Source organism: Chiloscyllium plagiosum, chromosome 28 (genome assembly GCF_004010195.1).
Source record: "Chiloscyllium plagiosum isolate BGI_BamShark_2017 chromosome 28, ASM401019v2, whole genome shotgun sequence".
NCBI lineage: Eukaryota > Metazoa > Chordata > Chondrichthyes > Orectolobiformes > Hemiscylliidae > Chiloscyllium > Chiloscyllium plagiosum.
The window spans coordinates 49,459,443-49,476,941 of record NC_057737.1 but is presented as its reverse complement, the minus strand read 5'-3'; the positions used below and the strand labels follow the sequence as shown (position 1 = coordinate 49,476,941).

Genomic DNA, 17,499 nt, shown 5'->3' with positions numbered 1-17,499 from the left:
ATCTTGTCGTTGAAGGTGGTGGGTTGTGAGGCACAGGTCTAGTAGCTTGAGGATGCTGTCCTTGCTGATGGAGGTGGTGCTGTCTAGGTGTTTGTATCCCTGAATTGCCAGTGTTTCTTTGACTAGGATGTTGTTTATTGATGTGAATAGGGCTGTCCATCGAAGGAAACCATGACATCGTCATCCTCCACCTTGGTGTCTTTGATGATGTTAAGGAATTCCTGGGTCGAGTGGATGGAATGGGTTGAGTCTTCTACCAGGTGTTGCAGTGTATATTGCAGTTCCTTTGCTAGCCTGTGTCGGTGTGCTGGGAAATGCGACTATGGGTCGGGTGGGGGTGGTTTGGCCCTCATTTAAATATCTTTGGTAATCTATAGAAACAGTCGACACCCTGTTTGCAGGGACTACCAAAGGTACATAAACAAAGGGCATTCCCAGAGTCTCACTTCCCAGCACACCGACATACAGGCTAGCAAGGAACTGCAACATACACTGAAACATCTGGCAGAAGACTCAACCCACTCCATCCAGTTAACCCAGGAATTCCTTAACATCAAGGATACCAAGGTAGAGGATGACAAGGTCATGGTTTCCTTTGACATGACGATCTACTTATGTCAATAAACATCACCCTAGCCAAAGAAACACTGGCCTCACTGCTAGACAAACCAGGGATACAAACAGGAGAAAGTGAGGTCTGCAGATGCTGGAGATCAGAGCTGAAAATGTGTTGCTGGAACAGCTCAGCAAGCAAACCTACAACCTGATAAAAGGAATATTTTATAAGGATAAGAATTTTAACAAGTACAGTTATGTCAACATGTCACAATTATTTATCTGTAGTTGGAATTTACTTATTTGTATTAAATAGTAATTCATTTCAAATACAGAAGCCTGGCCCATAATTTCTGTCAATCTAGGTCCAAAAGAAAGGCAATTCCAGCATTTTGTGTAATTTAATAAGACCTTTAAATTATGTGATGACTCCATGAATAAAGGAGGTTGGGGGAAGACCCTTGAACTCCATCACACTTCTTGAATGGGGCATAACACAACACGTCAATGAAAAGGAATATTATATTGGAGGTTTATGTCTGTGTCACTCAGATAATGAAGTATACAGGCCCTTCCATTCAATAGCTGAGAGTCTAATAAGTAACAATTCAAGAATCAAGCAAAAAGAAACTTGGTGCTGAATAACCTCTGGTCTGATAAGGTTACTGGGAATCAAAACTGGTAAATGTGTCAGGTATAGGCATTTAAGGGTACAGAAGCAAAGAGTAAGAAAGTGGAGTTAAGACATCAACCATCATCTAACTGAATAGCAAAACAGGAAAGATGCTGCTAAGCAGCTTTCTCTTGTATCTTATTAACCATTCTGCCACCTCGTCACTATAATCCCTATAGTGTGGAAGCAGACCATTCAGTCCACATTGACCATCCATACAGCATCCCATCCAGGCCGACAGCTCTACTAGCCAACCCCCATCCCCACTACCCCTCCCTTATCCCTGAACCCTGCATTTCCCATGGCTAACTCATCTAACCTGCATATCTATGGAATGTGGGAGGAAACCAGAGAACCCAGAGGAAACCCATGCAGACAGGGGAGAATGCGCAAACTCCACACAGTCACCAAGGGTGGAACTGAACCTGGGCCCCTGGCGCTCTGAGGCAGCAGTGTTAACCACTGAGCCACTATGCTGTTCTGGTACCTCCAATTATTAACACACATATACACCCACATCCATTCACCTTGAAAATTGTGCCCTTTGTTTTATATTATCATCTCCCCACCTCCCAACACTCAATCAAAATCAAAGATTTCACATTTTTCAATGTTAAATTCCATCTGCCATTTGTTTACCTGTTCCACCAGCTTCTATGCCCTTTCCAAGTTATACACCAGAGATGAGGAATTTCCACCCAACAGTGGATTTCTGACACTGGAAGTTTAGAAATTCAGCGTTGTTTCTGATATTCCCAGCTATTTAACAAAAAAATCACCGGGAGTCGTCGGGTGTTTTGGACAGTAGTGCTTTGAACCTCCATGGATTGCACAAAGCTTCTATGTTTTGCATCGTCTACAAACTTTATATGGCTGGTGTACTAAGATCTAGGTTGTCAATATATAAAAGAGCAAGGAACCCAACAATGACCCCTTAGTGTCGTGTGATCATACCTTCCAAACCCCCTCGAGCAGCAAATTCCCACTCTTCCTCTGTTGGCAATCGCATCCCCTTCCACTCACAGAAGGCCTGAGCATCAGACCAGCTCACCTGTACCACTGGGAAATGCAGTTTTTCTTTAATTCCAGAGCCAGGGCCTGCTGGCTTAAAACAATTGGAGAAATCTGATTAATTGCAATAATTACGCTCTATATAACCAAAAAAGAACTGCCATTCAGTTGTCAAAAACGGCATCTAATTCCACATGCCGAAAACCACCACTGTGTTACAGTTGGTTATTTACCTGAAACTCTAAACCAAACTATTCTCAATGAAGAACAACCAAACTACACCAAGCAATTCAGCTCAATTGTGATGTCAGGTGTAAAATTCATCTATAATACCATTTAGTTCATTTTTTTAATATTTTGAACTGGTGGCTTACAATTTTCCATGTGTCTGAAGGAGGTGAACAATTAACCTTTCAGTATTTCTATAGCCATTAGCATTTTCAAAAAGTGTTAGAGAGACACTTTCCAAACAGCAATGGGAATTTGGTTAGACTGGCAGAGTTTATGAGCAAAGTAAAGAGCGCTGTGCTTTCAGATAGGAGATTCTGGATTTGGTAGTGGGTAATGAGCCTGGCCAGGTGTTAGACTTGGAGGTAGGTGAGCACTTCGGTGATAGCGATCACAATTCTGTTATGTTTATTTTAGTGATAGAAAGGGATAGGTGTATACCACTGGTCAAGAGTTACAGCTGGGGGAAAGGCAATTACGATGTGATTAGGCAAGATTTATTTCTATAGGTATTTAAGGAATAAAAGAATGACAAGAGTAAGATTAGGGCCAATCAAGGATAGTAGTGGGAGGTTGTGTGTGGAGTCAGAGGAGATAGGGGAAGCACTTAATGAATATTTTTTGACAGTATTCACCCTAGAAAACGACAATGTTGTCGAGGAGAATACGGAGATACAGGCCACTAGACTAGGTGTGATTGAGATTCACAAGGAGGAGGTATTAGAAATCCTGCAGTGTGTGAAAATAGATAAGTCCCCTGGGACGACAATGTTGTCGAGGAGAATACTGAGATACAGGCCACTAGACTAGATGTGATTGAGATTCACAAGGAGGAGGTATTAGAAATCCTGCAGAGTGTGAAAATAGATAAGTCCCCTGGGCCAGATGGGATTTATCCTAGAATCCTTTGGGAAGCCAGGGAGGAGATTGTCGAGCCTTTGGCATTGATCCTTAAATCGTCATTGTCTACAGGAATAATGCCAGAACACTGGAGGATAGCAAATGTGGTTCCCCTGTTCAAGAAGGGGAGTAGAGATAATCCTGTTAATTATAGACCAGTGAGCCTTACTTCAGTTGTTGGTAAAGTGTTGGAAAAGGTAATAAGAGATTTATAATCATTTAGAAAAGAATAATTTGATTAGGATAGTCAGCACTGTTTTGTGAAGGGTAGGTCGTGCCTCACAAACCTTATTGAGTTCTTTGAGGTGACCAAACAGGTAGATGAGAATAAACCAGTTGATGTGGTGTATATGGATTTCAGCAATGGCGTTCGATAAGATTCCCCACAGTAGGCTATTGTACAAAATGCGGAAGAATGGGATTGTGGAAGATATAGCAGTTTGGATCAGTAATTGGCTTGCTGAAAGACAGAGGTGGTGGTTGATGGGAAATGTTCACCCTGGAGTCCAGTTACCAGTGGTGTACCGTAAGGGTCGGTATTGGGTCCACTGCTGTTCGTCATTTTTATAAACGGCCTGGATGAGGGTGTAGAAGTAGATTTGCAGACGACACGAAGGTCAGTGGAGTTGTGAATAGTAACGAAGGATGTTGTAGGTTACAGAGAGACACAGATAAGCTGCAAAGCTGGGCTGAGAGGTGGCAAATGGAGTTTAATGCTGAGAAGTGTGAGGTGATTCACTTTGGTCAGAGTAACCGGAATGTTAAGATTCTTGGTAGTGTAGATGAGCAGAGAGATTTCAGTGTCCAAGTACACAGATCCTTGAAAGTTGCCACCCAGGTTGACAGGGTTGTTAAGAAGGCATACAGTATTTTAGCTTTTATTAATAGAGGGATCGAGTTCCGGAACCATGAGGTTATGCTACAGCTGTACAAAACTCTTGTGCGGCCGCACTTGGAGTATTGTGTACGGTTCTGGTCACCGCATTATAAGAAGGATGTGGAAGCTTTGGAAAGGGTGCAGAGGAGATTTACTCGGATGTTGCCAGGTCTTATGAGGAAAGGCTGAGGGACTTGAGGCTGTTTTCGTTAGAGAGAAGAAAGTTGAGAGGTGACTTAATAGAGACATATAAGATAATCAGAGGGTTAGATAGGGTGGACAGGGAGATCCTTTATCCAAGTATGGTGACGGCGAGCACGAGGGGACATAGCTTTAAATTGAGGGGTGATAGATATAGGACAGATGTCAGAGGTAGTTTCTTTACTCAGAGAGTAGTAAGGGTATGGAATGCTTTGCGTGCAACGGTAGTAGATTCACCAACTTTAAGTACATTTAAGTCAGCACCACTGCAATGTCCAGCTGCTGTTCGATACTTCAGTGTTTACTGCCTAATTCAGATAACGAGGTTCACTGCAAAGCTGAGATCCTCAAATCCAATAGCAATCAGGAACATCTTCCAAAGAATTTCATACTCAACAGCAAGTCTGAGAGTTAACATGGCAGCAACATTTGTCATTTTCCACTGGTACCCGTTCAAATATCTCTATTTGGAACACAGCTGGATTTTGCAATTTCTGGTGAATTGAGGGAGTTAAGAATGAGAAATATTCAGTCCATTTGCTCCTGACCGTACCATTTTAGCACAGCTAATCAAGTTGGTAAATTAACTGAACATATGTAATCACCTAGTCCACATCCCTTTGTCATAAAGCATTCCACATATTCACTACTCTAAAAGAAGAAACTTGCCTCTCCTCACCGTCTCAAATATCCTGAGATTATGGTCCTTGACTCTTCCACAAGGAGAAACAATTGTGCTGAATTTCATGGCAAAATCCTGGAGACTCTCAAAATACAATTCTAATAACACTATTACAATGTTTACTGAATTTCTGAGCTTCAGATAAGTCCTTCGGGGTGTTAGCCAGACATTTCTGGTCCAGAACTTGTAAAGCAAACTCCTTACACTGGGGTAATCTCTTCTTTAACTACCTCAATTACTCAGGATCAACTGTTTTAGATATTCAAATCTGCTAAGACTTATGCAAACTGTTCCAAACTAAAAGTTAAAAAGCATTTTTCCAAGCTATGGATATTTCCCCAAAGTATAAAAACAATTCCAGAATAGAACATAGATGTTGCGTACCAATCTGAAGCCCATCTAACCTACACTATTCCATGTATGTCCATATGCTTGTCCAATGACTACTTAAATGTACTTAAAGTTGGCAAAGTCTGGGGTCCAGGGAGAGCTAGTTAATTGGAGTCAAAATTGGCTCAATGGTAGGAAGCAGAGGATGTCAGTTGAAAGTTGTTTCTTGGACAGAGGTTGGTGCCGGGACCTTTGCTTTTGTTATTTACATCAATGATCTGGATGAGAACGTACAGGCATGATTAAAAAGATTGCAGATAATACAAAATTAGAAGGTATCATTGATAGCGAGGAAGATTATCAAAAAGTACAGAGAAATCTTGATCATACGACTCTATTAGATGGGGAAGTGAGCTGAGGATTGGCAAATGCAATTCAATACAGCGAAATGTGAGGTTTTGTACTTTGGAACGTCAATCAAAGGAAGGATCCTCACAGTAAATGGTAAGGTCCTCAGGTGTGTTGTGGCACAGAGGGACCTAGGAATACAAGTACAAATTTCATTGAAAGTGGTGCTAGGTAGGCAGGGTGGTGAAAAAGGCATTTAGCACGCTGGCCTTCATCTGTCGAGGCACTTAATATAGGAGTTGGGATGTTATGTCATAGTTGTGAGACCACACTTGGAGTATTGTGTACAGTTTTGATCATCCTGTTATAAGAGAGACATAGTTAAACGGGAAAGAGTGTAAAGAAGATTTATGAGGACATGGCCATGACAAGTAGGCCCGAGTTCTAGGGAGAGGTTGGCCAGGATAGGACTTCAATCCTTGGAATGTAGGAGAATGGCAGGTGACCCTATTGAGGGGTATAACATCATGAGCAACATAGACAGGATGAAAGTATATAGTCTTTTCCCCAGCAAAGGGGAATTGAAAACAAGAGGGCATAGGTTTAAGGCAAGAGGGGAAAAATTAATCGATTCAATGCCTTTCCTCTGGGCTTGGGAGTTTTCTATTAAGTCTGCTCCCTGTTGAGACTAGGCAGCAGCACAGCATGCGCGAGCCCCCTGCCCACTCCCAACACTGGCTCCCGCCTGCTCTCCCAACACCGCCTCCCCCATCCACCCCCAAACTGACCCCCCCGCCCGCTCCCTTCCTTCCCCCAACACCACCACCAACTCCAAAACTGCTCCCCACCCGCCCCCAACACCACTGTCTGCCCACCCACTCTTCGGACTGCTGCTGCTGCTGCCTTTCTTGGGTGGGCTGGGGAGGGTGGGGGGGAGGTGAGTCTCCAAATAGCGCGCGCACATACACACAACTTTTTGATAGGTTCCACCTTTGCCCTGTACAGGACAATGTTAGAGAAATTATCTGGGGAAGAGGGGGGGTTTAGACTCCAGGGAACGTGTGGGAAGAGAAAAAGAGGGGTGGGAGGTCAGTCATTTAGAGATGGTGCCTGCGCTCCCATCAGTCCAGGAGTATTCTCAGCAGCGATTTTAATCACTGTAAATGAAAGATGCGATCAGTGTTGGACACACTTCTTTGATGTAATGTTTCTGTCAGAACCTAGAGATCACCTTCGGATAATCCAATTTTCGGATAATTGGTATTCGGACAATCACGGTTCCTCTGTGATTTTCAGGTATATATCATTGGTATATAACAATACCAACGTTTAAAAAACTTTGAATAGGCACCTGGATGGGAAGGGTTTAGAGCGATATGGACCAAATGTGGGTAGTTGGGACTAGCTGGACCAGTTTGGGTCGAAGGGCCATTTCCATGCTGTATTATGCTATGACTAAGTCCCCAGAAATCTTGTATGTTTCAAGGAGGTGTCTTCTTCCTTTTTCAATATTCCAATAAGTACACGCTCAATTTATTCAAACTCTCCTCCAAACCTGACATCAGCCTAGTAAATCTTCTCTGCACCACTTCCTTAGATAAAGAGATTAAAAGATTCACAGTATTCCTGCTGAGGTCTAATTGGTGCTTTATATCTTTTATTGCTAAAACTCTCTCCTTTTATAGTCCCTTCCTTTTCTATCAGAGAATCACAAAGTAAAGGCCTTTAAGTCAATCAGATCTGCAACCACCATAAATATACTATTACCTACGTGAATCCTATTACTTTTTAGATATTACTTTAGATTACTTACAGTGTGGAAACAGGCCCTTTGGCCCAACAAGTCCATACTGACCCGCAGAAGCGCAACCCACCCAGACCCATTCCCCTACATTTACCCCTTCACCTAATACTACGGGCAATTGTCCTGAACTAGACCCATAGCCTTAAATGAAATGCCATGATATTTCAAGTGCTCATCCACATACATTAGAAGTTTGTGAGGTTTCCTGCCTCAAATATCCTTCCAGGCTGTACATTCCAGACCTCCAGCACCTTTTGGATGAAAACATTTTTCTTCAAATCCACTCTTAAACCTCCTTTAAAATTTTGCCTCCTTGTTACTGACCCTTCAACTAAGAGAAACCAATGCTTTCTATTCACCCTGTTGGTGCCCCTCAATCTCTATCAGGTCCACCTCAACCATCTTTGCTCCAAAGAAAATAACCTGCGTTTAATCAGCCTCTCTTCACACCTGGAATGCTCCATCACAGTAAACATCCCTGGGAATCTGCCCTGCAGCCTCTCCAGTGCAATCACATCCTTGGTGACCAGAAATGCAAGCAGTACTCCAGCTGTAGCACAAGCAAAGTCCTGTACAGCTGCACCATGACCTCACTGCTCTTATAATCTATGCCATGACTGATAAAGTTAAGCGTATGCCTTAACTATCCGTTTAACCTTTTACATTACATATCATTTCCTCCAAAGGAAAATAAAACCAAGATTCCCATTAACTTTCTCTACTATGGTGATCATGGATGCCAGTTTTCTGTGACTCAGAGATTTTGGAGTCCTCATCTATGTTATGTAGTTTTCTCCAATCTTCCTCAAGTTACATAATATTCAGCTCTTAACTCCAGAATTCAGTTTTTTTAATTGCCAATTTTTATTGAATTCAAATTTCACCAGCTAGCATGGCAGATTCAATCCATGTACCCAGAGCAATATTCTGGACTACTACTTCAGTGACATTACTGCTTTGACACTGCCCCTCATGATCAAAATTCTGCTGAGTGATCAGAAACTTGCAAGTTAAAAGCATCAATTCCAATGATTTGACAGACAATATATCAGCATACGCAAAACTGTTTACAGTGGGAATTTATATATAGCAAAAGTGTATATGGCTGTTTAACAAAAATCTCTGCAATGTAGTATAAAATATATAATTTACACCACACTTCCAATACCTATCAGGAAACTGTACTTTAGACACCAAACTCCTTTGGTTTTTATTCCAAACAGGTTCATTGGAGGAAAATAAAACAATGTAAGGATGGTAGAGGTAGAAGCCCTCGTAATGTTTAGATTGGATTAGATTAGATTCCCTCCAGTATGAAAACAGACCCTTCGGCCCAACAAGTCCACACCGACCCTCCGAAGAGTAACCCGCCCAGACCCATTCCCGTATCCTGCGTTAACCCCTCACTAATGCACCTAACACTATGGGGAATTTAGCATGGCCAATTCACCTGACCTGGACATCTTTAGATTGTGGGAGGAAACCAGAGCACCCGGAGGAAACCCACGCAAACACACGGAGAATGTGCAAACTCCACACAGACAGTCGCCCGAGGCAGGAATCGAATATGGAGCAGCAGTGCTAACCACTGAGCCACCATGCTACCCAAATAGTATTAAGTAGTTTAAGTAGTATTTAGACGTGCACTTGTAAAGCCAAGGCATACAAGAGTGCTGTAAAATGGGCTTAGAATAGTTAGATGGCTGTTTTTGACTGACATGGATGTCATGGCTGAAGGGCCTTTATCTGTGCTGTACATCTCTTTCTCTCTATGATTCTAAATGAAAGGACTGAGATGAATTCAATACATTTGGAGATGCCTCTTTTGTGTATATGTATTGTTAGTTTGTTGAATATCAGAGTGTCTTCCGTGTCTGTATTCCAACCAGAACAGAAGTTTTTTTTTGGATGTCCTAAATCAAAATACATATTACATATATTTTAATTTTCAACAATGTATACAACTATGAAACAAAATGCAAAAATGTCAAACTCTACAGGACTCACCTGGCGCCAAAATGCTCTTTCAATTGGCAGCCACCAAGGAGCAGACTGAAATGGTAATATATAAACAAGTCATTCTTCCAAATAATGATATATTCCATAAAAATAGCATTTTCCACATATCATTGCAGTATTGTCAATTTTACTTTAGATATCAAAGTTCATGGCTATTTCTGACATTCAAGAAATTGTAAATTACATAACTACACAAATGCAACAGTAAATTCAAGCAAAAGCCATGTCAGAAACTATAATAGGTTCTCCAACATTGGCTTTTAATCACACTGTAATAAGGACTGATGCCCCTCATAATTTTATAAATCTCTATCAGTCCTCCCCTCAACCTTCTTTCCTCCAAAGAAAACAAAGAGATTATGCAGCCTCTCTTGATCGCTGACATGTGCCATTCCAGGCAACATCCTGATGAAACCCTTCTGCATGCCCTTCAGTCCAATTACATTTTGATTATCTCAATCACTTCCTTGAAAAGAAGAAAGATTTGTACTTATACAGCATCTTATACAATCTTAGGAGGTCAACCAGCTGGGAAGCCAAGATTACTTTTGATATGCAATCACTGTTACAGCGTGGAAAATTGGACAGATAATTTGCATATAGTAAAATCGCACCAATGAGCAATTCAAAAATACAGGATAGAGGGGGGTTACTCTGCTCATTAGAGGGAACATAGCAGTAGAAAAAATAAACAGGATCCACATGAATTGAAATAATAAATAAAAACTCAATTGCTGGCAAAGGTGCACTCATTGTCAGAAGTGTCCCATACACCATGATCACTGTGACTCAGAAACTCTCTGTGATTTGTTGTTCTACATTCTAACTGCCAGACAGGAAGTAAAATTAATCCAGAGTACTGGAAAGTTTTGTGAACCAACATTCTAAGGTCACCTGCCCTCCCAAACTGCACTCGCCGCATCATGTCTGAAATTATGCATAAACTGCATCCCAAAATGTAACTTTCACAAAGAAATTGATCTAATCTGCGTATGATGAAATCAACATCAGCTTTCTACAGAACCTGCTGTACAGAATTAATATTCATTGAACTATTACCCCTTTCAACTACAACCAATAATTAGCCATGGTTCCTCTGGAAATGGCCAGCATGCAAAGCCTTATCGAGAGTTTTCAAATAACCATAATTAATCATTGCAGTATAGATTCAGCACCTTAAATTTGAATTCTACTGCATTTGCTGCTGAGTACTTGATTTTCTTTTGCTGAACACAGCTCATTCATTATTGCAGAGCTAAGTGCAATACTTATTACTTCAAGGAAAGTTATTGATTTTTTTCCCCTTGCTAGGTTTAAACCATTAAGTAGGTTTCCCACTTATCTTTCAAAATTTTACATATTTCCCTCCTTGAATTTCATCTGTCACAGCTTTGCCCACATGTAGCTACCACCGATGTCCTTCTACACACCTTGCCTGCTTCATCAAACTCTATTGTCCCGAACCCAAGCTTACCATTGTCAAAGAATCTAAATAAAGTTTTAGATATCCAAATTCATGCGGACCAAAAGACAGTTGTCTCATTGAGGAAATATCCTGTCATTGCCACATTAGTCTGTTGATTTCCACCACTCCTCACCCTGTAAACTTTATAACCAGGTTTCCAGCTCCACCATTAGAAGTTATGTACCTTTCTATAATATTCTCCTTTAAGTGTGATGCAGAAATGCTGGTTCAATGAGAATTAATTATACCTCAATTCTTTGTGTCACTTTGCTTTTCAATTCTTCAGATACAAAATCTTCAAATACAAAACTCCAACCAAATGATTCTGCTTCTGTTTTATATTTCTGTGATCTGACAAACTCTCTGCAAAATATTACAAAAATGTTATAATCAATAAATCAGACACTAACAAAAATTGGACTCTGCTTTGCTCCTTGTCAGTAAATGAAACATACTGTTGAAATGCACAATGTCAATGTGCAAACTGAACACTAACACAATGATCATCTCCAATAAGAAACAATTTAACCATCACCCTAGCCATTCATTGGCATCACCATCACTGAAACCCTCACATCAACATCCTGAGGTTACCATTGACCATGAACTGAACCGAACTAGCCATATACTTACTGTAGCTAAAAGACTGGGTCAGAAACTGGAAATTCTCCTCATAAATCACTCCTCATAGCCTGTCCCTAAGGCACAAGTCAGATTTGCAACGGAGCACACTTTTACTTGTCTGGATGAGTGCAGCTCTAACAACACTCAAGATGCTCAACACACCCAAGACAAAGCAGTTACTTGATTACCACCACATCCACCACCTGAACCATTCACTCTCTTCATCACTGACACACATTGACAGCAGCATGCACCATTTACAGGATGTACCACTTTTACTTGTCTGGATGAGTGCAGCTCTAACAACACTCAAGATGCTCAACACACCCAAGACAAAGCAGTTACTTGATTACCACCACATGAACCATTCACTCTCTTCATCACTGACACACATTGACAGCAGATGCACCATTTACAGGATGTACTGCTGCAACCCTTTAAGGCTTCTTCAATAGCACTTGCCAAAGCTGTGACTTCTACTACTTATAGGGGAGAGAAAGCAGGTACGTGAGAACAATACAACCTGCAAGAATTGTTAGGTGCTTGCCTTTGACCAGTATAGAGTCATAGAGGTTTACAGTATGGAAAGGGTCCCTCCGGCCTAACTTGTCCATGCCGCCCAGTTTTCCATCCATATCCATGTTTAGTCCATATCCCTCCATACCTATCCCATCCATCTACCTGCCGAAATGTTTTTTTAAATGACAAAGCTGTACTCGCTTTCACCAACTCTGGCAGCCCATTCCAGACACTCACAACCCTCGGTGAAATAATTGCCCCTCTGGACCCTTATGTATCTCTTCCCTCTCCACTTAAACCTACGTCCTCATTCATGGGGAGAAGCTATTGGCTACCTACCTTATCTATGCCTCTCATGATTTTATAGTCCTCTATAAGGTCAGCCCTCAGTCTCCTACGCTGCAGGGGAAAAAAGTCCCAGCCCTATCCGGCCTCTCCTTTATAACTCAAACCTTCCAGTCCAGGTAGCACCCTAGTAAATCTTCTCTGCTCTCTTTCGAGTTGAATAATAAGTGACCAGAACTGCATGCAGTACTTCCAAATGTGGCCTTACCAACATCTTGTACAGCTGCAATAAGACATCCTAACTGCCATACTCAATGCTCTAACGCAAGCATGTCCATGCCAGCATTGGGAAGAACGATCACCACACAGACCTTGTGGAGACAAAGTTCCACTTGCACATTGAGAATAACTACCATCACGTTGTGTGGCACTATCACCATGCTAAATAGGCCAGACTTCAAACAGATCTAGCAACTCAGTGAGCCTGGCATCTATGAACTGCTGTAGACCATCAACAGATGCAGAATTGTACTCCAGCACAATCTATAATCTCATGGTCTGGCATATCCCCCATTCAACCATTACCATCAAGCCAGGGAATCAATCCTGGTTGAATTGAGAGTGCGGGAAGGCATGCCAGGAGCAGCACCAAGCATACTTGGTCAACCTGGTGAAGCCACCAAACAGAACTACTGGCATGCCAAACAGCATAAGCAGAAACTAATAGACAGAGCTAAGCGATCCCACAATCAATGGATCAGATCTAAGCTCTGCAGTCCTGCCACATCCAGTCACAAATGGTGGTGGATGATTAAATAACTCACCAGAGGAAACGCCACAAATATCTCCATCCACAATGATGGAATTGCCCAACACATCATGGCTTCCGCAGCAATCTTTGGCCAGAAGTGCTGAGTGGATGATCCATTGCAGCCTCTCCCAGTGGTCACCAGCATTACAAATACCCACCTTCAGCCAATTCAATTCACTCCATGTGATATCAAGAAACAGTTGGAGACACTTGATACTACAAAGGCCACTGGCCCTGACAATGTACCAGCAATATAACTGAAGACTTGAGCTCCAGAACTTGCCACTGCCCTAGCCAAGCTGTCCCAGTGCAGTTACAACATTGGCATCTTTCTGATATGGAAAATTGCCGGGTATGTCCTGTACATAAAAAGCAGGACAAATCCAACCCAGCCACGTAATACTCTATCAGTATTGCTCATCAGTAAAATGATGGAAGATGTCATCAAGTCCTATCAGCCAGCACCTGCTTAGCGATGCCCAGTTCAGGTTCTGCCAGGGCAACTCAGCTCTGGACCTCATTACAGCCTTGGTCCAAACATGGACAAAACAGCTGAATTCTAAAGATGAAGATAGAGTGACAGCCCTTGACATCAAGGCTGCATTCAACCAATGTGGCATTAAGGAACCCTCGCAAAACTGGAATCAATGGGTATAAGGAGCCAATCTCTCTGGTGACTGGAGTCATACCTGACACATAGGAAGATGGTTATGGTTGTTGGAGGTCAGTCATCTCAGCTCCAGGACATCTCTGGATTTCCTCAGGGTGCTGCACTGGGCCCAACCACCTTCAGCTTCTTTGTCAATGACCTTCCCTCCATCATAAGGTCAGAAGTGGGGATGTTCACTGATGATTGCACAATGTTCAGCACCACTCGTGATCCCTCAGATACTGAAGCAACCCATGTTCAAATTCAACATGATCTGGACAATACCCAGGCTCGGGCTGACAAGTGGCAAGAGACAGTCTAACCACCGCCCAGTGACATTCAATGGTGTTACCACACAGCACAGAAACAGATCCTTTAGTCCAACCGATCCATGCCAAACATAATCCCAAATTAAACTAGTCCCACCTGCCTGCTCCTGGCCCATATCCTTCCAAACCTTCCTTATTCATGTATCTATCCAAATGTCTTTTGTATGGTGAAATTGTACCCACATCCACCACTTCCTCAGGAAGTTCATTCCACACACGAACCAACCTGTATAAAAAATTTGCCTCTCATGTCTTATTGTGGCCACAGAAACGCCTGTCTGTGCCCGACCAGCGAGTCTCCTACCACTAATGCTCACTTCGACTTTGCCTGGTTCTGCTGTAGATCAGGGACAGTCATGGTGCCACAGGCCTGGCTGCTGCTGCTGTATTCCCCTGAGAAACTATGCCCCCCATAACAATATACTTGTTTGAGAGGGGAATAAACACAGGAGACTCCTGCACTACCTGCCTGCATCTCTTGGCTGTCACCAATCTGCCTGACTGATCACATGGTGTGACCACATCACTGCAACTAGTGTCTATCACACTCTCTAGACGCCTGTATGTTCCTTAGTGCATCCAACTGATGCTCCAACCAAGCCACAAGGTCTGTGAGGAGTTGCAGCCAGTTACACTTCCTGCAGACACAATCATCAATGACTCTAGACTGTTCCCTGGTCTCCCATATTTGGCAGGAGCAGCATTCCACTGCCTGAAATGCCACTGCGGACCCTTGACGTAAGACAAAGAACAAAATCTTATCTTGTCCTCACCTAGTTTCTGATCGTCATCCTCAATGAAGCCCTTCACCAACGTTCACACTTAAACCTCCTGGAGCACTTCCATCACACAGCAGTTCTTCTCAAAATTGATGTTCCAGAAATGGCTGCTCCACTATAGCTTGCTTGTCTTTTATTCGTTCCTGGGCAATCTCCGCTGACTCCTCCCAGAATCCTCCTCAGTTACCTCTCAGCAACACCATCTGTTGGATGGGCTAAAGGGCCTTATCCTCTACTGTAAACCTCTATGGCTCTAAGCTTTCCTTCAAAACACACATCTGATTTGAAACATATAGTCATCTCTTCAGTAGCCTGGTGAAAATCTTGGAACTCACTTCCCTAAAGTATTATGGATGTATCTACACCATTGATCAACAAGGAAGACCACCACCACTTTCTCCAGGGCAATTAGGCTGATGTTGAATGCTCGCCCAGTCAACAATTCCCACATTCTATGAATGAATTTAAAATCTCTCATTCTTCAAATGTAGGCCCAAACTCTTCAAAACGGCACATAGCAGAGATCTTGTCTCACCTCTACCATTTCCTGGTTTTCCATTATTGTTACACAGTCTCACTGTCTCTCTCTCTCTAGATGCCAACATTTACTCTTTTCCTACTAAATATTTAGTGAAACTTTTACTATCTGCTTTTGTATTACTCGCTAATTTTTTTTTCATTCTCTGCTTTCTCCTTTTTATAATTTCACAAAATCAAAGTCAAAAATGACTGAGCAACAAGTGTACAAATACTTCAACTACTGGATTTGGTTTGGGGATTTTGCTTCGACACAACACAACAACTAATTTGTCAACTATTTAAAGTAGGGTTTAAAACCATTATACTTCTCTGACCTGAATTCCACATTAGTAACTGGATACTGATTTAAAGCATATGGTTTTACAGTCACTCTTCTGACAGGAGCTTCGCCGTCTCTAGCATCGGCTTCATCAGTACCCATGTGAAAGGTGCCACCGGGCATCTTCACCACAATCGAATCTAAAAGGTAGACACACAAGTTAGAAAAAAATGAAAGGGGGTATGAAGAATGCTAAGGAAGATAAAGCAGAGAGTGGATAAGAGTACAGGACGGAGTGCATATCTGAGCTTTATGCAGAGCATTAAAACATGGAGGCCCTTCAGGAGCACAGTGAGAATCAGGTTTCAACCTGAACACAGGCTGAAGGGACTAGTTGTAGTCAGGGGCAAGCACCTAATAGATGCTCTTAATAACCTAGGTGGCAACAAGATGGCTTCTCGATGCAAATAACATGACAAAATGACTTCTAGGCTGTAAACTTTTAATTCTGCTAAAGCTGCATAAAATGGCTTTTATTCTGGATTAGTGGCTTTTAATTTACTAAAATGGCTTTTAACTTACTAACTGCTAGTTCTGCTATAGCTGCATAATTACTAACAACAATCTGCTTCAACTGAGATTAGCAATGTGCCCTTTAAAAGCATTGAAATAACGCAACTGGATAAGACATTACTAGCCACCCTAGCTGACCTTTGGGTGCAGGTGCAGTGGCTTTGTTCGCGAGCCTAAGCGTTGGAAAATAAAGTTGGTTCCCAGGACTTACTCATTGGACTAAGTAACAATCAAATAAAGCAATATCGTGTATTGGTTGATAATTGTTTGAATGTACAATGCGATCATGGCCTGTACCCTTCTTTAAGTATAAAAATGTCTTTGTTTGAAGCTGTGTACAGCTCCTCCGAGGAATACAGAAGGGCTCAACTTCTGTGTTCCTGGATGCTCCGTACCCGGCCCTATGAAGAAATAAAGAATGAAGTCTTAAAGAACCAGACTGATTGTGAATGTTTATTGCCCGATCACGGAACTGAGAGGACCCGTTCCCCACTGCTCCTTCATCAACCACCTGATGAAGGAGCAGCACTCCAAAAGCTAGTGCTTCCAATTAAACTTGTTGGACTATAACCTGGTGTAGTGTGATTTTTAACTTTGTACACCCCAGTCCAACACCGGCATCTCCAAATCGAGGTCCCGAAAGAAACATTACATCAAAGACGTGTTTCCAACAGTGATCGCGTCTTTTGTTTACAGTGATTAAACAGGCACCATCTCCAAATGACAAAGCTCCCGCCCTCTCTCCCCCCACACACTTTCCCTGGAGTTCTACAGACGGGTGTACCCTAAACGCCCCTCCTCCCTTTCCCAGGTAATCTCTCCAACACTGTCCTGTTGGAACCTGTCAAAAAGTTGCAGTAAAAAGTTGTGTGGGGGGGTCTGTGGCCGTGTGTGTGGCATTTGGAGACTTACCTACAAAGGCAGCAGCAGCAGTCTTGTCGGTGGTGTTCAGTCTGTCTGCCCCAGACAGGAGGGCAGGGTGTTTTGGGCGCGGGGGGGTGCGTGCGCATACAGGGGGACAGGGGGCGGGGGGCACAG

The 17,499-nt window shown here is 42.5% G+C and overlaps 1 protein-coding gene across 1 annotated transcript in view; it reads right to left on the bottom strand.

Moving 5' to 3' along the window:
- The window catches only part of sumf2 (sulfatase modifying factor 2), a 65,182-nt gene that overhangs the window by 40,268 nt on the left and 7,415 nt on the right, over positions 1 to 17,499 (bottom strand). Inside the window, exons 2-5 of the mRNA XM_043718881.1 lie at positions 15,944 to 16,088; positions 11,342 to 11,456; positions 9,617 to 9,661; positions 2,183 to 2,333 (exon numbers count right to left, since the gene is read on the bottom strand). Coding sequence (XP_043574816.1) covers positions 2,183 to 2,333; positions 9,617 to 9,661; positions 11,342 to 11,456; positions 15,944 to 16,088 — 456 coding nt within the window. The remainder of the gene's footprint in view (positions 1 to 2,182; positions 2,334 to 9,616; positions 9,662 to 11,341; positions 11,457 to 15,943; positions 16,089 to 17,499) is intronic.